The following is a 24,403-nucleotide window of genomic DNA, read 5'->3' as shown; positions in this document are numbered from 1 at the left end:
AGGGATTTAGCGTGTGGAGCCCTTTTTGGATTCATTTGGCATTCATTATCTAGGATCTTGACACTTTCTATTACATCTTTTGCTTTTTATTACATCTCACATTTTTTTAACTGACCAAATAAAATGTGGTCTAACTTGAATAAAGAAAGAAACTAGTGGTCGGATTCACACAAAACGTAAAGACTCGAGTTGTCTCGTTTGAATTTTTTGTATTTCTTTAGAGTATAGACTGATAGTATTGAATATTTGTTGACAAGAAAAAATGAACCTCGGAAAAACCCAAAGACTGGTGTAATCCATAATGGAATAGTTTGATTATTTCTATCAATTTAGTATCTTATTTACTAGAACTGAATTTTGAATCTAATTCTTTCTTCTTCCATCCGGAAAATCTAATCTTAGTCATCATAGTCATAGCTAGAATTGATGCATGTTTTTTTTGTTTAAAATACCATATCTTTAAGAAGACTGAAACTTTTTTTTTGGGTCAAATAAGACTGACACTTTAATGCGTTTCATTAATGTTTTATTCAACCTTGCGTTTAATAATAAAAGAATCACAATTTCTGACTATGTTTTTTTGTTCAATCAGATCATCCGATTAGTACATTTGGTACGTAATCTATCAATTCGAAACATCTTCATCATATACAAAGAGAAATGGTTGTAAATTTATAAAGAAAAACTTCAAAGTGTGTATTATATTCCTAACTGAGAATGTTTTTCAAAAAAATAAATCCCCACAAAGATTCAAATTCTTTTGTCTCTTTAGCTTTGATGGATGATACAAAAAATAACTATGAAGAAAGATTCAATCTCCTGAGAGTCACTTTAAACATAGTTAAGCCTCCACCCCTGATTTTATCCGGTGAAAAGATATCCCATTGTCATCTCCTGACTCATCATCAAAGTAAACACTTTGATCATCATCAGTTTTTGAGCCGTGATCTTCTTCCTTTTTCTCCTTATTCCTAAGTGAATCATCATGGTCTCCGTCGATATCATAGAACGAAGAAACGCTTCCATCATTTGATTTATGGCTGCCTTTACTGCTTAGTTTCTCATCACTAACGTCCACTTCTTCCCAGCTATATCTATAGTTTATCTTCAAGCTTTGCGCCTGGTTCTTCTCATCGACAGGCCTTGATGATATACTGCTTCGATCCTCTTCATGTGAGTCAGAACCAGACCCGTCATCAGACTCGCTCGAGCTAGACTTTTCATCTTGTACTGCTAGTTTAGGAGATGCAAGATCTGAATCATGTCGGCTCAAGGCTATAGACATGCTCTTGTCCCTGAAGGATAAGATAGGAACAGTGGTGGGAACACCGTCTTCTGTAGACATGGAAAGGAAGCTGAGTGCGACCATTACATCGCTTATCAGAGGACGAGTTGTTGCTTCCTCTTGCACACACATGGAAGCTATCGCCACTGCTTGGTTCAACCCTCTCTCTGAAAATTTATTCTCAAGAACTGGATCTGCCATATCAGGATATCTCTTCGGATCTCCAAACAATGGTTGTGCCTACAAAGAAATGGGGAAAAAATGTTTTTAAAAATAAACATTTTATGATTTAAAAATAAAACAGCTTAATGGTTTGTTTACTTACCCAAGAAACTAAGTTTTGTTCATCATTAGGTCTAGTAGTATCAAGAGCTCTTCGACCAGTGATGAGCTCAAGCAACACAACTCCAAAGCTGTAGACATCTGATTTCATGGTAAGATTTCCTCCTCGTGTGTACTCAGGAGCGGAGTAACCATAAGTTCCCATTACTCGAGAATTTAAAGCCACCATCTTATCACCTGTCCCTGGTCCTAGCTTATGCAGGCCAAAGTCAGAAAGCTTCGGACAAAAAGTATCGTCCAACAAAACGTTTGAAGCTTTCAAGTCACGGTATATCACAGGTGGATTCACTTTATCGTGCAAGTAGTCAAGCCCTTGCGCTGCACCATACGCTATTTGCATCCTCGTCGTCCAGTCCATTGGTTCACGGTCTGATTTTGGCTCTGCAAAACCAAACATCCATCCAAAAATCTCAGCTGTTTTCTCTTTAAAAAGTTCAAGACGTGTTGAACAAGTAACTCTCTCTCTATATATATACCATGAAGATAGTGTTGGAGAGAACCTCCAGTTACATAATCATAAACCAAGAGCCTTTGATCTCCATCAGCACAATAGCCTACAAGCTTGACAAGATTGACATGATCGAGTCGGCCTAATGACAAGACCTCGGCTTGAAACTCCTTGTTCCCGTGTAATCCATGCTTGTCTAGTTGCTTTATAGCCACCACCTACACCGTTCTCCAAAAAAAAAGGAAAAGACAAGTTCTTACTTATTCTGGTGATAATGAATCATTGAAATGTATATATATAACTCACACCTGGCCAGTAGACTGAATGGTTCCTTTGTAAACCCTACCGAATCCACCTTCTCCTAATAAACATTCTTGCCGGAAATTCTTTGTCGCCGTTGCTAGTTCTCGGAAAGTGAATGTCTTCAGCGTTGTTTCTTCCATGTGCTCTGCTTCATTTGCATGTTTATCCTCTTTTAAAACAACATAAGAAAGTGATTAATATTAGTTGATCGAATCAAAGAAAAAAAAAGTGATTAATATTATTAGTGATCGAATCAAAGAAAAATAAATGGTTTTATAAATCTTTAACACTTGAAAAGATGGCAAACGTTTGGACATACATACCGTGTGCATGTGGTCTGGTTTCATTGTCGTTAGTCTCATTCCTAGTTGGAGATTTTTTACTCTTTGGCGTAGAGAAACACGGGAAACAATGCATGGTGTTCTAAAAATTAATCAGAAGGGTAAAAAAGCTGATCAAGAGAAATAAACATTTTTTTTGTTTTGTTTAGGATTTAGCAATGGGTTCGATCATCCTTCATGGAAACTGAAGGACCCACGTAAAAGAAGAAGAAACACAAGAAAAACAAAAGAGACAGATCCATGCCATCCGAATTGATGAAGAAGAATTGCTTCTCTCAGGAAGATGTCTACCTCTCCCAAAAGCATGGAGAACCATCCTTCTAGTTGTAAAATAGTAGTTTTTTTTTGAAAATTTTAAATATTTGAACTTTGGGAGAATTTAAAATATTTGAACTTTGTAAAACAATAGTTACACTCCCAAATAAAGATAAATGAATTTAATTTGTTAAGTAGATCTTGATCCGCGCAACCGCGCGGATGTTGTTTTCTATTTTATATTCATATATATTTATTTACATTATTAGTGGTATACATTTATAATTTTAGTCATATATTTAAAATTTTATATAACTATTTCAAATACAATAATTTATAGTTTACATGTTCTAAATAATCAGCTATTTAATATCGTCACATGTATTTGTTGCTTCTTTTTAATATTTATCTTATTGTATTTTTATTTACTTATTAAACATATTAATATGTGTTTGAAAAAAAATATTTGAAAATTATTTTGTATTTAAGTTTATGTTGAATTTTTACCCACCCTTCAAAACTGGATTTCCTTTAGTATTATTTTTATGTTTATTCATTTTACATAATATATTATTGCATATATATAAGTTTAAGATATGTTAATTTTAATATATGTGCTATATAGTTTCTTAATTTTAAATCGTTTGTCATCATATTATATTAATATTTTATATTTATGATAATTAAATTTATAGTTTTGTCATTATAGTATAGTTTTATCAATTTATATAATTTTATCATATTTTATATAATAATTGTTTAATATAATTGATTATGATTATAAAACAGATAAAAGTAGGTTATAATTTTTATTTATAATTTTATAATAATAACTGAATATATATTAATGCATAATAATAGTTATTTCCTAATTACGAAATTAGTGAAAATGTTAACATAACTTTTTTGAAAATTAAAATATTGTTAGAATATTTAGATCAGCATAATAATTTTCCTTTAATATGATTGATTGTGATTATTTAATCAAAAAATGTAAAAAAAAAACCAAATCATGAGTTAAGAAGAGACCGGGGTTAATCATACATAAATCTAGTGTTGATAAAGAAATAATTTGTGTAAACAAACAACAGATGAGAGTTTCTAGTTTACGCTGATGACAAAAAAAAAAAAAAACAACAGATGTTGTATGTTTTAGCAAAAATCATACATGAGCATGTGTATTTGTTAAATACTAATTTTTATAGTAAGGGAAACCGGTTTGATTAAAACCCGTCCGGTTCATCCCATTTACTTTTTTCCCGCCACAAAAAGATTAAACCGCCAAAATGATTTTCGCAAATTGAATCTGATAAATACCTAATAGAGAGAGGCCGTAGAGGATCGAAAGGCGAAAAAGATGGAATCAGCTCCGACGGGATGCTTCAAATGCGGCCGTCCCGGTCACTGGTCTCGCGATTGCCCTTCCTCTGCTCCGGTCGCCGGCGGCAACCCCGCTCCTTCCTCCTCTCAAACTCCTAACAACGACTCGCAGAGATCTTTCCCCAAAAGCGGAAACTCCGCCGCCGCCGCCGCCGGGGGACCCGTTCCCAAAGCGACGAAGGCGAGAGTTCAAAGGCCTAAGCTAACGCCTGAGATGCTGCTCTCGGAGGATGGTCTCGGCTACGTTCTTCGCCATTTCCCTAGATCCTTCAAGTATCGTGGCCGAGGGAAAGAGGTAGTAGAATCGCTCCCCCTAACCTAACCTTATAATCATTATCAGATCTAGAAACTCTTCTTATGCTCCGATTTGATGATGATATGTGTTGTTTAGGTAAGCGATTTGGGTAATTTGATAAGGATGTACAGTGAGTGGCACTCTCATCTGCTGCCTTACTACTCCTTTGATCAGTTTGTGCATAAGGTTCAACAAGTCGCTGCTACTAAGCGTGTCAAGGTACAATTCATTCTCACTTCTTATGATATTTCTTAATGGCATTTGTGATTCTATGAATTTGGTTTTGAAGTCTGAATATATATTCTGATTGAATCAAACCGGTGGTGGTCAAGATTTTACTAAAATCAGAGTTGCATTGCTCGTTTTTTTTTTTTAAATTCAGTGATTGAGTCAGTCACTCATGTGTTGATTTGATAGTTTCGAGTACTTGAATCTGAGAATGCGTTAGGCTCTTTCTGTCCTGGTGATATATGATCATTGTGCTCATACTCCCTCGCATCCTTAAACTATATGTTCACGCAATGAGTATGTTGCATTTGCACTGAGACTTTTGTGTAATGTTGGTATCCTTTCAGATTTGTATAAACGAACTGAGGGAAAGGGTTGCCAGCGGAGTTGATCCAAATAAGTTATACGAAAAGCAGGAGGATAATGCTCTTCTTTCTGATGATCAAGGTATGTAAACACCTATCAGCTTTTCCCCCTTTGAATCTGAAAAAAAATAATAGAAAGGCTTCTTGTGTGGCTGCGTTCCAACTTAAGTTCACTCCATTACAATCTTGTTTTGTTTGTGATGAAAACTCTTTTTTTTTTGCAGGTGACGTAGATGTAGATATGGATCAGCCACGTTCTGACGAGGAGAACATACCACCAAAGAAGAGGGTAGATGCTGATGTTGATGCTGATACGAATGCTGATGCCTTTCAAGACAGTATGTTGGATGAGATATTTGATAATGCAACGGATTCGAGACCTGCTCAGAAGCTACCGAGCGTTGAAAAGGAGATGGATCAAGGCAATGAACTGACAGAAGAGCAAAGAGCACGTATGGAAGCTAATAGATTGAAGGCAATGGAGAGAGCTCAGAACATTTCCGAAGAACAGAGACTACGAATGGAAACTAATAGGCTCAAAGCACTCGAAAGAGCCAAAGCAAGGTTAGAACCAAATCAAGATTAGCTTTTTAGCTTCATTGCCTGATGTTCAATTGAGATTCTGGTGTTTTGATTGTTATAGTTGATGAATTGTAAACCAGTGAATGTGTAAGACTTTTGGTTTGGTTTGGTTTTCTTAGAAGTATATTGCATGAATAAACCATACAGAGGAGGACAAAGATAATGAAGAAAAAAAAAAAATAGTGTGACTTGTTCTCTACCGTCCAATTTAGGTGGAGAAGATAAAATAAAAGTGGCAGCGAAAAACATCGGTAGAGGGGTAGTCTCGTCTTCCTACCTGCATCAACTTTTTAATTAATTAATTAATAAAAATTTCACTGAATTTCTTGTATCTTTTGTGTGGAGGTGAGACGAGAACGCTTTTTAGCTTTTCGTCTCTCTCTTCATTTCCTCTCTCCTCTGTCTCTCTGTTCACTCGATTCGTCTTCTTCATCTATGTCCATTGTCACTACTCTCGTTTTATTGTAAGAGTTACTACGATTTGGTTACAGGCGAATCATTGTAGAGTGATGACTGTATAATGTCTTATGCTCATCATCATCGTTGGAGACATTCCTCTTCACCTCTATGGATTTTAACGCCGGAGTTCCTATGTCCTCTCTTTCTCCTCTGATGATCAATCAAGGTCCATCTTTTTTTATTCTTCCTATCTTTATCTTAGCTTTGATCAGAAATTGTTTAATTTTTTTTTAATGGATTGGGTTTAATCTCGAGTTCTGTTTCTATTGTCGGGTGGGTGTGGTCATCAGAGGCAATGTGGCAAATGAATTTGAATCCAGATGAAACAATGGAAACAGGTTCTCACCCTGAACGGCCCGGAGAGCCCAATTGTTCTTATTACATCAGAACTGGTCTTTGTAGATTTGGTTCCACTTGTCGCTTCAATCATCCTCCTGATCGTGAAATGGTACCATATGTTTTTTTTTTTGTTTCTATGTTCCAGTTTTGGAGTTTAGGTTGATCTGTTTGGTCGGATCCAAAGTTGGAAGCTTTTTTTTAGTGTGTTTTGATGTTTCCTTTAGGTTATAGCCACTGCTAGGATGAGAGGAGAATACCCTGAAAGGATTGGTCAGCCTGAATGCGAGGTTATTGCATACTCTTCTCTCTGTTTTGTTTCCACTGTTGATTAGCATTTTCTCAAGCTTTAGTATCCACTGTGCACATCTTCCTGCACAGACCAACTTACATTGTATGCTGTGTGTTTGGGGGGTTGTGTAGTACTATTTGAAGACAGGAACATGCAAGTTTGGAGTAACATGTAAGTTTCATCATCCTAGGAACAAAGCTGGCATTGCTGGAAGAGTCTCACTCAATATGTTAGGCTATCCTCTACGCTCCGTATGTTTTGACTCACTTTTTTTTTTTAATTTCATAATCACATTTGCCATTTATTCCATCCCTCTTAGTGATTTATCTGTTGTTAAACAATGCAGAACGAGGTTGATTGTGCTTATTTTCTAAGAACCGGACACTGTAAATTTGGTGCCACTTGTAAATTCAACCATCCTCAGCCTCAACCAACAACCAACCTCATGGTTCCTACTTCAGGCCAACAACAGTCTTATCCTTGGTCAAGAGCCTCTTTTATTCCCAGCCCTCGATGGCAAGATCCCTCCGGCTACACCTCATTGATTATGCCTCAAGGAGTTGTACCAGTTCAAGGATGGAACCCTTACAGCGTAAGTCGTGTCAAAAAAAAAAAAAAAACACTGCTTAACCCTCAGCTAGTCAGACTTACTTTTTAATCTTTTCATTATTGATATATTCTTCAGGGTCAGCTCGGCGCAGTTTCTCCTTCAGGTACCGGAAATGAGCACAACAACTACAGAAACTTGCAGCAGAGCGAGATCAAAGAGTCAGGGGGGTCTCAGTCTCAAGGTTCATTCTCGGGTCTCAATCCGGGCTCCTCTGTTCCATTAGGAGGGTTCTATGCATTGCCGAGTGAAAACGTTTTCCCGGAGAGACCAGGACAACCAGAATGCCAATTCTACATGAAGACAGGAGACTGCAAATTTGGCACAGTTTGCAAGTTTCATCATCCTAGAGATAGACAAGCTCCTCCTCCTGATTGTCTCTTAAGTCCCATTGGCCTCCCTTTACGCCCTGTAAGCTGCTCAACAACTTTAGAAGAAACGCATCTTTTAATTACATTAGAACTCGGTTCTAATTGTTTTCTTTTGTTGTTGGATAGGGAGAACCGTTGTGTGTGTTCTATAGTCGCTATGGGATCTGCAAGTTTGGTCCAAGCTGTAAATTTCATCACCCAATGGAAGTATTCGCATACGACAACACAGCTTCGGAGACAGATGAGGTTGTGGAAACATCAAGTGGACATTCCAGAAGAGTCTCAGTGTCTGAAACAAGACAAGCAACAACTACTACCTCTGGTGAAGACACTACCAACTGATACACAGCAGTGAGTGAAGAAAAGAGCTTTAAAAAGCTTTGATTTTTCAGAGAGAAATCTGTAAATTTTCACTCTTTTCTCGTTTAATCTGAAGCATTTATATTAATAATGTATAGAGGAGGTGAATTATACAAACTAATATCTGATCTGATCGCCATTGTTGTAATATTCATTTGGCGAATCAGCTGAATAAAAGTAATTTCCTCAAATTTGACTTTGGAGGAAATAATAAGGTAAATGTATTGTATTACCGGTTAAGATCATCTGGTTTAGAATCTTCTTATTACCGGTACAACATTTATCAAATTATTATGAATTTTTATATATTACTTTTGTCAAATTTCTAAAGTCTTTTAACAATCCTCGTGTTCGGTGTAATTTTGTCAAAAAGGAGCATGAATCCAATAGCTCCAGTACAAGTACAACAAACTAAGTACAACAAACTAAGCGTTGGTAATGAAATCGTCGATGCTGAATCAGTTCGAGTGAAAAGTAATTCCAGATCACCGTCGTCGTCGGTTTTGTTGTCTTGTGAGGCTATATGGCCCAGTAGGAAAAAGTTCAGCCCATACTAAATATTGAACACATAAACCCCAATATATTATTATGCGGCATCGTTTTAATTTACTCAATGGGTTTGCCCTAAACGGCCATGTGTATATAACTCATGTTTTCGCCACTCTTTCCTTCAATCTCAGTTTTTATGATTTAGAGTTTCTGGTTGTGTCTGAAAGTTTCGTTGATTTTTAGGATGTTTTTCTTATAGAATCTCTTTGTGTATTAGGTCATCTACAAAGCAAGATAGGCTATAATTTTGCATCAATTTTGTGTCGGAAGATGACAATATCAGTTTATTCAACCTCCATGACATTATCTTCATGGAAGTCTTCCCCTTCCATGAACTAGTTCTACGGAGGAAACACTATTACATTTTATCAAATTTTGTTTTTTTTTCATATGTTTTTGTGCTATTCTATGTCGGATAATCTAAGTTTAAAGTCATCTATAAAGCAAATAGGTTATATCTCTGTACCGAATTTGTGTCGGAAGATGACAATATTGAATCTGAACCTTTGTGACAAATTTTCTTCGTGGAAATCTTCTATTCCATGGAGTTGATTTATGGAGGTTCAAATTAATTAACCTTATATTTTGTATGTGCTGGCGGTGTGAAATTTTTTAATTTTTTTTTCCAATTGTCTTGCTGAGATAATTATTTCAGCAGAAAGCCTGTTTTTGTACATTAAGCAGCAACTTTGTAAAGTCAAACCATCGATACATAGCAGTAAGAAAAGATTTGAAGCTTATTATCACTATATAATATGTTGATCCTACAAAGCCTAAACATCAACCATAAACTGAGTAATGAATCGGGACATAAATTTGCTTCATTTCAGTTTCGCAATAGTTAACCAGAAGTTTCATTTTCATTTACCAAACATTTGATTAAAACGAAACTGTTTACGAATCATTTGACCACACAATCACATCATAGACTTTTAGAAATAAATAAAAGATGTATCGAAGCATTGCTATTTCAATAAATACTTAGAATCCATTAAACACCCAATAAGATGCCAATTTAAACTAAAGGCCCACATTGCTTTTTATATATATTGTTGGAGTCCAGATTACATTTACTTACGTTTTTTGTTTAGCTTCATCGGGCTCCGAATAATTTAAAATTTAATCGTTAAAATCATTTTAAAATTTGTTTTGATTGGGTCAAATCGAATATACCTGTTATATACAGATACTCGTAACTTTCTTACTACGTAGTACGTGCACATATTTTCTTTGAATTAGAACGTTACGTTGTATTAAATATGTATATTAAAACATGATTGGAGAAAACCATGACGCGGGGAAAAGTAAACAAAACACGGACCCCCAGAGACAGAAATGCGACCCAGCCCGAGTCGCACACGCCTTGGTCCAAAGTCTTTCGTTTACTCGGTTTTTTACATGACGGTCTAAAAAACTCCAATCTAATCGATTTTTATTTCAATAATGACTATTTCTTATTCACACTAATGAGTCCCACGTACGTTATCCAGTCGAGTCCAATATTTCCCAGTCCATTTCAAATACTAGGCACTTTTGTAATTGTTATTTTGTGCTATAATACTCATTAACGTAACTATTCCAAATACCTCGAGCTAATTATGAGTATTGACAACTAATGTATTAAAAACATAAAGTATACAATTAGGTAAGGCAAAACACGCGTGATCTATAGGTGTTATAATCATAATACTGTACGGGTTCTTGGTATGATCTAATTACTAATAAGCTTTCTTAGTTTTTTATGAATATGAAAATAGTATCTATCTTATTAAAACAGAAACATTTTGTTGGACCTAACATTTATTTTGTAAGTTTTTAAATTAAATACACATTTATACTTTATAGTTAAACCTACATTAAATCACTAATGTTCATTTCTTTATACTACTATCCATGTTTCCAAACAATATACTTATTTCTTTATACTACTATCAATGTTTCCAAACAATATATTTTTATACTACTATCAATGTTTCCAAACAATACAATAATTAATCTTAGTTATTTTATATATATCATTTTCTCTTTAAAATTTTGTAGAAACGTTATAATTTCATAAATTGCAAAATAATAAACTTTAAAATTTGGATTATAAGATTACAAATTATGAAACTATTACAATTTAAATCCAATTAGATTACATATCGGTCATCCATCAGTTCAATCGGTTAGTCTCGGGTTTTAGTGATTTTTTTTAATATGTATATTTCAAAAACCTAAATTGAATTGTGAGATCTCCGGATTAACTGGTATAATCACAATCGGGTTGAATTTAAAAACACTGGTTTAAATGCAAAAATATTTTAAATACACACTCTTTAAAAATTACCAAAATATTTGTTAAATTATTAGTGAAATTTTTCATCGTAAAATATTCCGCGCTTCCAAAGCGCGGGTCAAAATCTAGTCTATCTTATTAAAACAGAAACATTCTGTTGGACCTAACATTTATTTTGTAAGTTTTTAAATTAAATACACATTTATACTTTATAGTTAAACCTACATTAAATCACTAATATTCCTTTCTTTATACTACTATCCATGTTTCCAAACAATATACTTATTTCTTTATACTACTATCAATGTTTCCAAACAATATATTTTATATACTACTATCAATGTTTCCAAATAATCTATCTTATTAAAACAGAAACATTACAACTTCTTCTAGGTGGATTTTAAAGGTGGACCTCTTATATTTAAATTAAACATCATCCCTTATTTATAATACATACCATATACGGTTTCCATATACTATTACATATTGATTTAATACATACCATTATTACATGTTGATTTATATACTAAGAATATACATACTATTGTTCTGAAACTAAATCTTACAATTATGTTGCAATTATGCATAATTCACCTATTTGTCCATATTACAATTATATATAATATATAGATATAATATATAAATACCATTCCTATGAAATACGTACCATTCATCTGTTTGTCCATATTGAAATTATATATAATATATATAGTAAGAATAATAAAATACATATGAATCATCACATACATAGAAATTAGATACTAATATATCAGATCAACTCAATGTGCAATCATAATCCCTGCCATGATCATATACAAATTAGACATAGTATTTGTAATAAAACCATCATGCTCACACTCATCCAGCTTCTTAAGATTGGTCCACATTGCAATTATATATTATTCATCTGTTTGTCCATATTGCAATTATATATAATTCATCTTAAGATTGGTCCATATTGTTCCTTTAAAAAATTGAATCTCTCAATTCTAAAATATACACTAAATAATCTTTTATAGCAAAACCATTTCTCCAAGTTGATTTAACATGCCTACAATATCAGATTTAATAATATCGCAAGTTTTAAAAATCAGTTATAGAAAATATTTTTCTCCAAGTTTATTCTATCAAACCTAAAATCTAGGAAACAATAAAATCGATGTTCTTAATATTTACTATGGTTAATGTAATTGATTATCGGATATTCCTTTCCTTTAAAAATACAATCAATATTCTTTTATAGAAAAACTCTTCTCCAAGTTGTTTAAATATCAGTTATGGAAAATCCTCTTCTCCAAAGATATTTTATCCAAGCAAAAATCTAGGAGTCGATCAAATTGTGATATTTTTATTTATTATGGTTGATTTAATTGAATGTGAAATATTCTTTTTCACCTCACAAAATTTTGTCTATAAATACTCGACTTCTTATTTACCATACGGCATTCACAAAAACTCCCAAATAAACATAATGTCGAAACCTAGCACTTTAGTTATGATAGATGGTGTGAAACCTTTAAGAAACAATTGGAAAATTCGAGTTAAAGTTCTTCATTGTTGGAAACAAAATACCGGTTTTGCAGACGACACATTTGAGTGCATCCTCTCAGATGAATCTGTACTTGCTTTGTTTCAGCTTTTATAAGTTTTTTTCTATTCTATTGATTTATAAATCTGTTTCTTTTTCTGTTTTATATGGTGTAAAGATTGCAGCAGCGTGTCAAAAAAATCACATTAGTACACATTGTTTATTTAAACACATTTAAACATATTTTTATTTCTCAAAATTTAAAATTAATACACATAGCAATCATGTATAACATTTAGTACGAACAAAGATAAAAAAAATTAACACCCGGTCGAGCGGGTCACGATCTAGTAGTAATTAAAAAAACAGCTGAAAAACTTTTAAGTCACAAATCAGGACCTAGAATACTAAATGTAAAGATTTCAACGGTCAACATTCCAATTGAGTTCACAAAGATTAATCAAAGTTTTCCGTTTCATACCTTTTCATCTTTCAAGCTTAGACAACCTTTGACCACGTCCTACTATGTATATATAAATCTACCAAACCACATACATGCATGTATATAAAGTTATAAACACGTCAAGATACATTCTTATTCATACAAAATCCTATCTAACATTTCAGCTATTCTAAAGAGGAAACCAAACAAAGAAAGAAGCAGAGGTTATGGTGCTACCATGGAGATCAAGAGGAGGCAGAAGAGAAGAGAGACGACATAAACAATTGACTTCGGGCGATACCTCCTCCGTCGTGGAAACAAAAGTCTTCCCTACTCAACTACGATCATCAAGAATCGAGCTGGTTCAGTCACCGCGCGTGCTGTTGACACCGCGTGATGCGGCCGATATATGTCGGAGACTTGAAAACGCGACGGCTCGCGAGGAAAATGCAGAGTGTCTGGAGATTGTGAGTAGAATCAAGAACTTGGTAAGAGACAAATCAGACAATGGAGAGACGAACAAGAAGTGTTTACTCCAAAACGGAGGCGTTTCCGCGCTAACTTCTTGCTTCCAAAGATTCGCGTCGAAGCGCGAGGAGGGACATCACGAGCGTTTATCGGAGGAAGTCCTGTCTCTTCTCACATCTTGGTTGCCTCTGAGTCGAACAGAGGGTTTCTCCTTCAAGATGGGATCAACGGCTTCCCTCAACACTCTCGTGCGGTTCATGAACGCTTCGGACGCTAAAACGAGGCAAAACGCTGTGTTTTGCATCAGAGAGGTGATCGCGACAGACAAGAGGTACGTCTACGCGCTGACAGACATCGAAGGAGCTTGCGAAGGACTAATAAAGATCATCAAAGATTCCGTTTCGACAAGCTCGACGAAAGCATCTCTGATGGCTATTTACAGAGCGATCTCATGCGACAACAAGACCACTGCAAAGTTCGTGGAGTTGGGTTTGGTCGCATTGATCGCAGAGATGATCGTGAACAACAACAACGCGGAAAAGAGCGTTTGCGAGAGATGTCTAGTTGTTCTAAACGCCGTATGCGACGACGAGCAGAGCAGAGAAGACGTTCTCAGAAACGCTTTGATCGTTCCTCTTTTAGTGAAGAAGATTCTACGCGTCTCGGATCTCGCCACGCAATGCTCGGTCTCGATTCTCTGGAAGCTGTGGAGAAAGAACGGAGAAGATGTGTTGGTCGAAGCTCTTCAAGTCGGCGCGTTCGAGAAACTCTTGGTTGTTTTGCAAGTCGGGTGCGAGGAGAAGACGAAGGAGAGAGCAAGCGAGCTGTTGCGGAACTTAAACCGATGTAGAAACGAGATCGGTAACACAAACTGTATCGACTCTTCTATGCATTTGAAGAACGTCAAGAAATCATTTTAAAATTAAAACAAACAATTCTTTTTGTATTTACTCTGTTTTTTTTTTTTGAAAATCATAATGTTTCAACAGTTAGATACAGTTTTTGTCCATCACTTATCAACTCTACATCAATAATTTTACCTTCGTCTTCAGACAAAACACAATTAGCTTCAGACACATTCAGCTGTTCCGCTGCTGTTTTCACAAGCTCCTCGATGCTTCGAGGCACCCACAGTACAATCCCTCGTCTTCTTTTCTCTTTAGATTCATTCGGATGTGAAGAATACACTGTGCATTTCTTCTTATAGACTTTATCTGGGGGATAGATCATTCAAAAACAGCTCTTTATGTAATGTCTTAAAAAACATTCAATAGAAAACATTAGTAGTTCAATATAAAAACTACCTTTGTGCTCTTTGGAGCTACTCAGAAACGAAGACATCTGAGAAACCTTAGCATCTTCGAGTAGTTTTATCAACATCTTGTTTCCACAAACTAGGGCTTCATCTAAAGGAGTGTTTCCCCACCTGATTCAAATACAAACATCAGTTAATAAACCGCTACTTATTTGCTATAATAAATAATAAAAATAATATATATATATGTATGTATTACCTGTCTTTTTTAAGAACATTAGCACCAGCTTCTACCAACTGCTTTGCCAAGAGATACAATCCTTCAGAGGCAGCAACGTGAAGAGGCGTCCTCTGATCATAATCTTTAGAGTTTGGATCAATGCCGTTGCTTAGAAGCCGTTTCAAAAAATCGCTGTCTCCTTTAGCAACCACCGTGCAAAGGAAAGTCCCTGCGTTCTCTATGCTCAGCGTTGCACCTTCTTTCACAAGCAACGCCGCGACACGATCGTTCCCGTTCTTGATTGCTTCTAGTAACGGCGTGTTCCCCAGTTTATCTTTGATGTTTACATCTACCGATTCTTGAATAAGATACAGTGTAATGTCTTCGTATCCTCTAGAGGCTGCAAGATGCTGTTTAAAGAAAACCAAAAATACATATTAGACATGTTTCAAGAAACCGAGAAAGCTTTTTCTAAAAAAGCATACCAAAGGTGATCTTCCGTCATAATCTGTCTTATTAGGGTCAGCTCCAGCTCGAATCAAGCTCTTAAGCTGGTAAAGATCACCGTAGAAAGCAGCGCTGTTCAACTTCAAAGCCAGCTCTGCCTCTTGTTTACTTATATGAAAGGTTATATCTGATTCCAGCTGCTTAATCCGGCCATTAGATTCTTTCCCTTCGAGCAGATTGTTGAGGATCCTCCGTCCGTCGTGGAAATATATCTCGAGGATGTTCATGAAAGATTGTTTATCTAGCCTTAGAATCCGACACAGCTCGGAAACACGAACTGTGTAAGGCTGAGGAATGTTGCAGAGGATTGAAATCTCTCCAAAGGAGTTATCTGGTTGAAGTAGTGATACTATCTCTTCAGATCCATCCTTAGCTATACCTATCTCCTCCTGAGTTTAAGTTACAAAAATATTTTTAACTTTTCTTTTTGGTCAAAACAAAAATAATACTAACTAACTTTATATCTGAGACATTAATAAAGGGTTTGATTTGAGATATGTTTACCAATACACCATGACAAACGAAGTAGAGTTGATCAACAACGCTTCCTTGCTCCATTATTACTTCTCCAGGAAGGAAAAACTCCTCGTGAAGTCTTATAACAATCTGGTTAATGAATTCAGATGAGCAACCACGGAAGAGAGGAACCTTCTCAATATACGGCAAGTATAAAGTTTGTGCAATCTGCAGTTCAAAAAAAAAAAACATAAGTTTAATACATTTGAATGTGTAATTTTTAAAAGCAAGCATCTGAATATCTGATCTTTGCATTACCTTAGCGCGGATAGAGACAGGTATGTCTTGAAGAACAGCTGCTTCGGTGTAGCTACTTTCGTACTGCAGCCTCAAATGTCCAGTGATCTGACCACGGATGTTTCTACCGAGTTTGTTTCGGTTCATATACCTCATAATATCCGCCATCTTGTCCCTGAATCTCTCTGTTTTTGAGCCTTTTACTATCAAAGCTGTCATGTTACCGATCAAGTAGGCGCCTAGAATCATGTCGAATGAAATGTAGGCCATCGCGAATATCATTTCCCGCATATTAACCGCGTGTATATCTCCATAACCTGCATCACAAGAAACATCAGAAACAACATGATTGACCTAGTTTTTGAGTTTTTTTTTTCAGAACTTTACCAACAGTTGCCATAGTGACAACAGCGAAGTACATGGAAGTGGTGTAACGGGTCCAGAGATCTATCTCTCTGAACTTAGCGTAACTGTAGTCTCCCAGCTTCAAGCTACCGATCCAAGTGTACCCTTCTTGAGAAGCGGGAAGCGTGGTGGCCAAGTAATAGAAGATACAAGCAGCGGTGTGAGTGCAGTAGAGCTCGACGAATATGAGCTTGACGATTCTCGTGAAAAGGTAATTGATTCTTATGTCTTTCTCCATCTTGTGGAAAAAGAGGATGACTCTTCGAACTCGATATAGCCTAATCAACAATAGGTATCTCACTTCTTCTTTCCCACCTGTAGCCTGTTTTCAAATATTTCACAGTTTCATAATTTTTCCATTTGATTTTAGAAAGCGAAATCAAATAATAATAAAAAAGTTCACCTTGTAGATGATATCCCATGGCATGCATGACAGAAAATCAATAATAAAAGTTGATTTTAAGTAGCTGCAAGAAAAAAACAAAAACGGTATGCACCATGAATAGGTAAACGCCATTCCTTTAAAAAAAAACAGAGCATAAAAACAGAGGAGGAAGAGCAGTTAGTTAATAGTACCGTAAAGCGATGGAGCTGCGCCTATAGACCATTCTGTAAGTTCTGCTATCTCTGTAAGCCACGAAGAATGTTAGCACGATATCGACTAAGAAAGCGATTTGGCCAAGGATGTCGAGGATGAACAGATTCCCTGGTAATCCCCTGAAGAATCCGAACTCCAAGGGAGTGAAGAAGGAAGAGTAAAGTGCCCATATCACTATGAACACGGTCCACGCCTTGTAGCATCTGCAAATATCGATTAAAAAATCTGATGATCAATCTTTGAATGATATGCTCCAGCAAAACAGAGTATTCTTCGGTTAGGAGTGGTTAGCCAACGGTTATTTGTGACCTTTGAGAAGCTGATTACGTGTCATTAAGTAGCGGGAAAATGGATGAATAAGAGTAAATTACACTCATACCCCTAAGCTTTTTGTTTTCACTATAATTGACCCCAAACGTTTATTATACAAATACTAGTCTAATCAATTCTAATCGAAGTAAGTGGGCTAAATAAAACAAATTAAAATGTAGGGACTAATTAATTAAATAATAAACTCAATAGGGACTTGAAACCAAATTTACAAAAACATATGACTGGATTTTTTTTTGGACAAAACATACGGATATGATTTGTTTTACCGGTTATCAGGATGAACAACGGAACCTGTGGAGATGTCTCTGATTCCGTTAATGACGGTGAACTTTCCGCCGTTACCGCCGGTGAAATCGAACCCTAAGAAATTGGTGAGGGGGTTGAATCTGTTACCACGCGATTCTACAATCCCTTCTTCTCCGAACTCATCATCCACCTCGTAATCCTCCTCCAAGTCTTCCACGTCCGAGTCGACGTCGCTCCGGTACGAAACTCCACCGCCGCTGCTACCTCCCATTACGTCTGAATCACCGTTTTAACCAGATATTAATAGGAGATTTGAAGAAGAAGATAACCTTTCTCTTCTCTCTTATTTCCTTTTAATTTCTTTTTTGTTTAATGAATATTCAGTTACGTCTAAATTTGGCGGCTGAGTTTTCAACTTTTGAAATTTGGTGAGATGGTGGAAAAAAAATAGCAACTTGAGTTATTTTTTTGATGAGCAAAAACATCTAAGCGACGAAATTTATAGACATTTTTTCGTTTATTTTTGGAGAGTGCTTTATTAAATTAATTAATCTTCTAAAACGTACGTATGTGGGTTCAGTTACAGAACTTAATTATCTACCTTATAGCATATTGGCCAAAATAAAAGATAGTGATGATGTAGTGTGTGTACAAATAAATACCCTTTGATTGCGTGAAGAGCACGTGAAAGTGAGATGACCAAAGTGTTATTTATGACCAACCACAAGTTATAGATAGATAACAGTCATTAAATGCTACAACATGGCATTAAAAGTTTAGTGATGATTGGCAAATTGCAGTTACATTTCGCTCATCTGTTCATAAAAGGTTCTATAAAGCCGCGGAGCAACACAAGTGTTATGATAGATAGACTCTAAACTGAAATATATTTTCATTCCCGTTGTGCCACACCCTTAAGAGCTCCAGTGATGAAATTGTAACCGCAAACTCGATAACTATAACCAACTAACAATTAATTGCATATGACAAGAGAAATTGCTTCGTTTGTCCCTTAGTATTTCTAACACAAGACTGAATGTTTATGAGAGGAACAGTGTGTCTAGTTTCAAACATGTTGAGCTCTCCAATCAACAGCAGATTCCTCGTCATCCTCATCGCTGGGCGATTCTTCTTCAGTCTTCTTCGGCTTTTTAACTGACCCCTCAGAGGTTTTGCTGCGCTTAGCTAACCTAGCTGCTTTCAGTTCCATCTTCCTCTTCTTCAGAAGCTCCACTTTCTCTTTGTATGATCTGCAGAAGAAGATAAAACAGAGAAGGCTAAGTATTTACTGAAGTCTTAAACAAGTTATTTTAACTTCATTCGTATTCATGCTACAACAAACTTGTGTCTCAACTTTACCTCTGCTCTCGTTGTTCTTCCTCTTCTATAGTTTCCGCAGCATCAACCTGAAAATAAGAGTGCAAAGCAAAATATTTAAGCTAATAAACAGAGCTTAAATGATGAGATCAAACAATTGTGTTGACATGAGAGTTATCAGACCTCTTCTTCTTCCATGCGACTATCCACTACTTGCAGATCTTCTTGTATCAACTTCTCAAATTCTTTATATTCGTCCCTGCAAAAACAAATCCATGTTTATATAAGTTCACCAAGAGAACGCTTTACTCAAGACTTTTTAGATAACAAAGGAGGACAAGCACATAAAGATCATGACCCCACTGGAACTCAAGCTGAGAATGTAAAGAGTAACTGAAAAAACACAACAGTGAGGTTCCAACACTTGATTTTAGATAATAAAGGAGGACAAGCACATAAGAAACTCACTTAATATCTGGTTTGACGAGCTTAATTCCACGGGCAAGCAGGTCAGCTTCCTTATTATCGAAAAAACCAGTGGGAAGAGCTCCTTTCACCACAGTACCCGTGGTCTGTGTCAGACTCTGTTTAGGCTCACTGTTGGTTTTGTTATCCGAAGAATCATCAATCTTCTGATTATCAAAGAACCCTTCTGGAAGAGGTCCTTTTGTCTTATTTATTTCCGAACCTATAATCTGCTTTGGTTGCTGTACTACGTTCTTAGGTTTTGAAGATTCAACTTCTGCAAATTATGAACACATAATAATAAGCTTAAACAATAACGGATACTTCAAACACGTAAGCTTTATACATTTTAGTATGCCATGGAGATAAAATAACAACTTTAAAACAGATTAGTCTTATCTACTAAGACATGTATTCGATATAAATTTTATTAGTCATATTTTACCAGGATGTTTAATAGAAGACTCGAAGAAATTTGGAGGGAGACCAGAACCAGATGATGATGTCTGAGATTTGGATGATATATCAGGTTTGGTTGGCTTGGTTTCAGCAGGTTTGCTCCCGCGTTGAGTTCCAGCTGCTGCACTAGCCTTTAAATTATCGATAGCCTGTCCCAACATTTTGAGTTGCAAAAAAAAAAAAAAGAAACATTAAACAGAGACACTCACTAAAGCTAAGGACTATAAGTTACAAAGTCACACACACCACTAATTCAGCAGCAAATCAATCCATATAATAATAAGAGCATGAGTCTTAAGTCTTAACTAATTAAGATATAAAGATTACCTCGTGATGCTTACGAGAAGCTTGGTGGACATCCCAGAGTGATTCGGACTTCAACACGATATTGCACACTCGACACACAGGCTGATCTGATTCGTTGTACCTGCAAATCCAATCCCCATTAAAAAAATGTATCTTATTGTTTGACATGAAGTAACGAAGAGAGAAGGGTTAACCTAACGAGAGGAGAATCGATGCGGGAGTCTTTTTTCTTGGCGTTGAGCTTAGATCGGAACAGCGCCTTCTTCTTCGCCTGAGCATCCATCACACCTGCGAAGATCTGAGGAATCCTCACACACAAACCAACCAGTAGGAAGATTTCACCGAAACCTAGAACGTCCGTGAGAATCAGAATCACTATCCTTCCTTCCTTTGTTCCTCCTCTCCGCAATTCAATTCTCTTTTTACGGGTCGGGATGACGATCCGACAGGATTTGGACATGGGGCCTTTGGGCTGATTCTGGGCCTGGCTCGCCATCTCTTGTCTCTCAGGTGTACTTAAGTATGGACTATTGACAATAAGGCCTTAAACTTGTCCGCTTAATCACAACTTATATTAGTACAATAGTACTCAGAATTAAACATGATTTTTTTTGTGAAGACAACCTATTACAAGTTTTGTACTATCTTAAAAATAATAATAAATAATAAAAAACCGAAATGTACAGTATCGGTACCAAATATATAGAGCTTTAGATTGATCATAAAAAAGGAGATATATAACCTCAAGAAAAAATTCAGTTGGTTGTGGACATAGTTCAAAAAAAGAAATGCTTTAGTTTGTCACATGAATCATATATGGTTCATAAGGTGTGACCATAAGCAAAGAATAGAATAACTTTTCACACATTTGTAAGCCGCAACGCCTCCACGAACAACTCCTTGAGTGAAGCATTTGACGCCGCAATTCTCTGCGATGTGATGTCCAACTCTTTACCGGATCTGACCATATTACACAACATACAAAACAAAAAAAAAACAATTTAAAAGCTTGGTCCGTCGTTGCATAGTGTGTGTATTAGCTTTTATCTTTAAAAATAAATAAATTCTTACGGATCAAAGATAAGTCCACCAGCTTCTCTAACAATCACAATTCCAGCTGCAATGTCCCTGTGAATTGATATATAATATGCCATTTTAGATTAAGTCTTGTTTGTGTATTATTCTTCTAAGCAAAAATAATAATAATTTACCATGGACCGCCGAAACCGATTTCATAGAAGATGTCTCCCCTTCCACAAGCGACACCGCAGAGGTCCAGTGCGCACGAGCCACCCATCCTCAGAGACCTAACCTGATGAATCAAACGGAAGACAAGAGTCAATGATTTATTTTTTTTGGCAGAGGTTGGATCTAAAATAATGGAGTTTTCCCTCAAATGAATATTCACCTTGGTTAGCAGACTGTTGATCCGGTTGGTAGCATCGTCTAATGTAGCTTTATCTCGCTTAGTGCCCGCCTGTGTTCATATAAAGTGATGAGCGAACAGTCTTAGCATGACACAACAAGGGAGAGAGATTTTTACCTCTGCTAGGAGCAAAGCGGTAACAAGCTCACTCTGAGTTGACACTGCAAAAAAAAAAGAGAACATATATATTGACAAACAAAATCTCTTAGACTGTAAGGTGTGTGTATATAAAGTTCCAACCTACCTTTGATTGGTTTTCCATTCAAGAAAGCTCCTTTCCCTTGGACACCGGTGAATAGCTGTTTTTACAATTAGATATTTATGTAAAACCAATTGAGAGACTATATCCATGTCCACAGCAGCATCAATCAAGGAATCTTATTTATAATGGTATTGAACAAATACAGTTAAAGTAGAGGAGGGTAGTCTTTTACCTCATCCATAATAGGATTATAGACAACGCCAACGACAGGGACTTTCCCAATGGTAAGGCCAATGGAAACACAGACAAAAGGGAACCTGCAGAAACAAACATTTTGGTTTTGTTTTTTGCTAATACACAGAGGGAAATAAACAGTAAATTCAAAGTGGGAATCGAGCGAAAAAACACACCCATGAACGAAATTAGTAGTTCCATCAAGAGGATCAACGATCCAAGTAGGTTCGTCTGTTAATTCAGTCACACCATTTGCAGCTGTTGTCTCTTCTCCAATGAACTTAATTCATCATTACAAAATGCTAAACGATCAATACACAGCAAGGCAAGGCAAAGGAAGAAGCTAACAAAAGATATACAAACAGAGACCTTGTGATTGGGAAAGAGGTGCTTGAGATGGTTAAAAACGAGTTCTTCACATCCTTTATCAGTCTCTGTCACCAGATCCACCTAAACAAAAAAAAAAGCAGATTCAGTGTAGCTGTAGACACACGACAACTTGTTTTAAAGAGACCAGTAATGGTACAAAACAAAAAACCTGGCCTTTGTGTTCAACATGTTTGGTCTCGTAAAAGCCTTTACGAATGACCTGCGCAATGAAAGATCCAGATTTAACATATATATGATCACCCACTTAAGGGAGAGACAAAGAGAAAAAAAGACCTGTCCAGCTTTCTGAGCGGCATCCACGGCAGCAGACAAGAACTGATCTAGAGAACCTTCACAACAACAACAACAACAAATGTGAGAAGGAGAAGAAAAATCAAAGAAAAGCAGTTAAGGGAAGAGAGTGAAAGTGTCTTTTCACCATTTTCAGCCATTTTCGATGTGATTGGAGGAGGAGGAGGGTGCGAGAAGAATAACGTTTTGTGTGTTTCTGGGTGATTCTGAGAAGACAGAAAACACGAGAAAAATGTTAGCAGCGGTTTTTGTGGTTGCCCACAGAACCGAATATTCGGGGAATCTAATCCTTAATCTAGCTTTTCCATAAAAAGTTTTCTTCTTTCACATTATACAGAGACTCGAATCTGTGGAAATGCGATTACGTCCTCAATAATCAGAATTGGAAATGCGAAAGATTTGATCCTCCCTCCATTGGTTCCTCTCCACGATCCCAATCACTTTTTTTTTTTTATCTTTTCCTTGTCGGGCCAATTCGAGTGGCCTTTGGGCCTGTGACTCACTATATTTGTATTAGCGGATTGATTTACTAGTCAAAATAATATTTGATTACGTTATACAGTACTTCTTTTGGTCCATCCTGAAATCTGAGTATAAGCTTAAAAATATAAATTTAAATAAAACTTAACTAGATCATGACCCGCTCGACCGAGCGGGTGTTAGTTTTTTTTATCTTTGTTCGTACTAAATGCTATACATGATTGCTATATGTATTAATTTTAAATTTTGAGAAATAAAAATGTGTTTAAATGTGTTTAAATAAACAATGTACTAATGTGATTTCTTTGGCACGCTGCTGCAATCTTTACACCATATAAAACAGAAAAAAACAGATTTATAAACCAATAGAATAGAAAAAAACTTATAATAACTGAAACAAATGCAAGTACAGATTCATCTGCGAGGATGCACTCGAATGTGTCGCCTCCAAAACCGGTGTTTTGTTTCCAACAATGAAGAACTTTAACTCGAATTTTCCAATTGTTTCTTAAAGGTTTCACACCATCTATCATAACTAAAGTGCTGTTTATTTTTTATTACAAATACTATGTCTAATTTGTATATGATCATGGCAGGGATTATGGTTGCACATTTGAGTTGATCAAATATATTAGTATCTAATTTCTATGTATGTGACGATTCATATGTATCTTAGTATTCTTACTACATATATATTATATATAATTTCAATATGGACAAAGAGATGAATGGTACGTTTTCATAGAAATGATATCTATATATTATATATAATTGCAATATGGACAAACAGATGAATTATGTAAAATTGCAATATAATTGTAAGATTTAGTTTCAGAGCAATGGTACGTATTATATTTTTAGTATATAAATCGACATGTAATAATGATACGTATTAAATCCACATGTAATAATATGTGGAAACCGTATATGGTATGTATTATAAATAAGGGATGATGTTTAATTTAAATATAAAAGGTCCACCTTTAAAATCCACCTAGAAGA

At 35.8% G+C, this 24,403-nt stretch overlaps 7 protein-coding genes across 9 annotated transcripts; 3 read left to right on the top strand and 4 right to left on the bottom strand.

The window, feature by feature from the left end:
- Positions 1–749: 749 nt before the first annotated feature.
- LOC108860912 (receptor-like kinase LIP2) lies at positions 750–2,926 on the bottom strand. Its single transcript, XM_018634756.2, has 5 exons — positions 2,702–2,926; positions 2,384–2,547; positions 2,104–2,293; positions 1,611–2,008; positions 750–1,525 (listed from the first exon to the last, which is right to left on the bottom strand). The coding sequence occupies exons 1-5, from the start codon at positions 2,793–2,795 to the stop codon at positions 842–844; spliced, it is 1,530 nt and encodes a 509-aa protein (XP_018490258.1). The 5' UTR covers positions 2,796–2,926; the 3' UTR covers positions 750–841.
- Positions 2,927–4,298: 1,372 nt separating this feature from the next.
- On the top strand, positions 4,299–6,156 carry LOC108863311 (uncharacterized). Of its 2 annotated transcripts, XM_056986213.1 has the most exons (5): positions 4,299–4,649; positions 4,746–4,868; positions 5,225–5,324; positions 5,467–5,806; positions 6,037–6,156. In XM_056986213.1, the coding sequence occupies exons 1-5, from the start codon at positions 4,332–4,334 to the stop codon at positions 6,047–6,049; spliced, it is 894 nt and encodes a 297-aa protein (XP_056842193.1). In that variant the 5' UTR covers positions 4,299–4,331; the 3' UTR covers positions 6,050–6,156. The 2 variants fall into 2 exon arrangements, with proteins under 2 accessions (XP_056842193.1, XP_018493197.1); XM_018637695.2 differs by lacking the exon at positions 6,037–6,156 and having other exon boundaries at positions 5,467–5,968.
- Positions 6,157–6,202: 46 nt separating this feature from the next.
- Positions 6,203–8,555, top strand: LOC108863310 (zinc finger CCCH domain-containing protein 33). Its single transcript, XM_018637694.2, has 7 exons — positions 6,203–6,449; positions 6,574–6,731; positions 6,847–6,909; positions 7,043–7,162; positions 7,258–7,503; positions 7,597–7,929; positions 8,016–8,555. Exons 1-7 carry the CDS (start codon positions 6,392–6,394, stop codon positions 8,229–8,231), a joined length of 1,194 nt encoding a protein of 397 aa, XP_018493196.1. The 5' UTR covers positions 6,203–6,391; the 3' UTR covers positions 8,232–8,555.
- Positions 8,556–13,197: 4,642 nt separating this feature from the next.
- LOC108863574 (U-box domain-containing protein 21) lies at positions 13,198–14,434 on the top strand. Its single transcript, XM_018638039.2, has one exon. It carries the CDS (start codon positions 13,274–13,276, stop codon positions 14,432–14,434), a length of 1,161 nt encoding a protein of 386 aa, XP_018493541.1. The 5' UTR covers positions 13,198–13,273.
- Positions 14,435–14,486: 52 nt separating this feature from the next.
- Positions 14,487–18,289, bottom strand: LOC108863573 (potassium channel SKOR). The gene is made up of 10 exons (XM_018638038.2): positions 17,852–18,289; positions 17,231–17,455; positions 17,058–17,121; positions 16,637–16,976; positions 16,271–16,566; positions 16,001–16,180; positions 15,475–15,885; positions 15,029–15,399; positions 14,819–14,940; positions 14,487–14,728 (listed from the first exon to the last, which is right to left on the bottom strand). The coding sequence occupies exons 1-10, from the start codon at positions 18,100–18,102 to the stop codon at positions 14,487–14,489; spliced, it is 2,502 nt and encodes an 833-aa protein (XP_018493540.1). The 5' UTR covers positions 18,103–18,289.
- A 472-nt stretch (positions 18,290–18,761) lies between these two features.
- Positions 18,762–20,889, bottom strand: LOC130495032 (protein ABA AND ROS SENSITIVE 1-like). The gene is made up of 7 exons (XM_056985959.1): positions 20,573–20,889; positions 20,400–20,499; positions 20,059–20,221; positions 19,617–19,890; positions 19,332–19,407; positions 19,191–19,237; positions 18,762–19,081 (listed from the first exon to the last, which is right to left on the bottom strand). Exons 1-7 carry the CDS (start codon positions 20,872–20,874, stop codon positions 18,898–18,900), a joined length of 1,146 nt encoding a protein of 381 aa, XP_056841939.1. The 5' UTR covers positions 20,875–20,889; the 3' UTR covers positions 18,762–18,897.
- Positions 20,890–21,093: 204 nt separating this feature from the next.
- Positions 21,094–23,389, bottom strand: LOC108835903 (inositol-phosphate phosphatase). 2 transcript variants are annotated; one of them, XM_056985961.1, is made up of 13 exons: positions 23,250–23,389; positions 23,049–23,127; positions 22,904–22,959; positions 22,779–22,829; positions 22,610–22,690; positions 22,417–22,520; positions 22,239–22,323; positions 22,049–22,103; positions 21,922–21,965; positions 21,787–21,855; positions 21,590–21,690; positions 21,450–21,506; positions 21,094–21,338 (listed from the first exon to the last, which is right to left on the bottom strand). In XM_056985961.1, the coding sequence occupies exons 2-13, from the start codon at positions 23,059–23,061 to the stop codon at positions 21,239–21,241; spliced, it is 816 nt and encodes a 271-aa protein (XP_056841941.1). In that variant the 5' UTR covers positions 23,062–23,127; positions 23,250–23,389; the 3' UTR covers positions 21,094–21,238. The 2 variants fall into 2 exon arrangements, with proteins under 2 accessions (XP_056841941.1, XP_056841940.1); XM_056985960.1 differs by having other exon boundaries at positions 23,049–23,296.
- Positions 23,390–24,403: the final 1,014 nt, after the last annotated feature.

This window comes from Raphanus sativus, chromosome 5 (assembly GCF_000801105.2).
Source record: "Raphanus sativus cultivar WK10039 chromosome 5, ASM80110v3, whole genome shotgun sequence".
Lineage (NCBI taxonomy): Eukaryota > Viridiplantae > Streptophyta > Magnoliopsida > Brassicales > Brassicaceae > Raphanus > Raphanus sativus.
The sequence above is the reverse complement of the archived record's forward strand: the minus strand, read 5'-3'. Positions and strand labels throughout refer to the sequence as shown.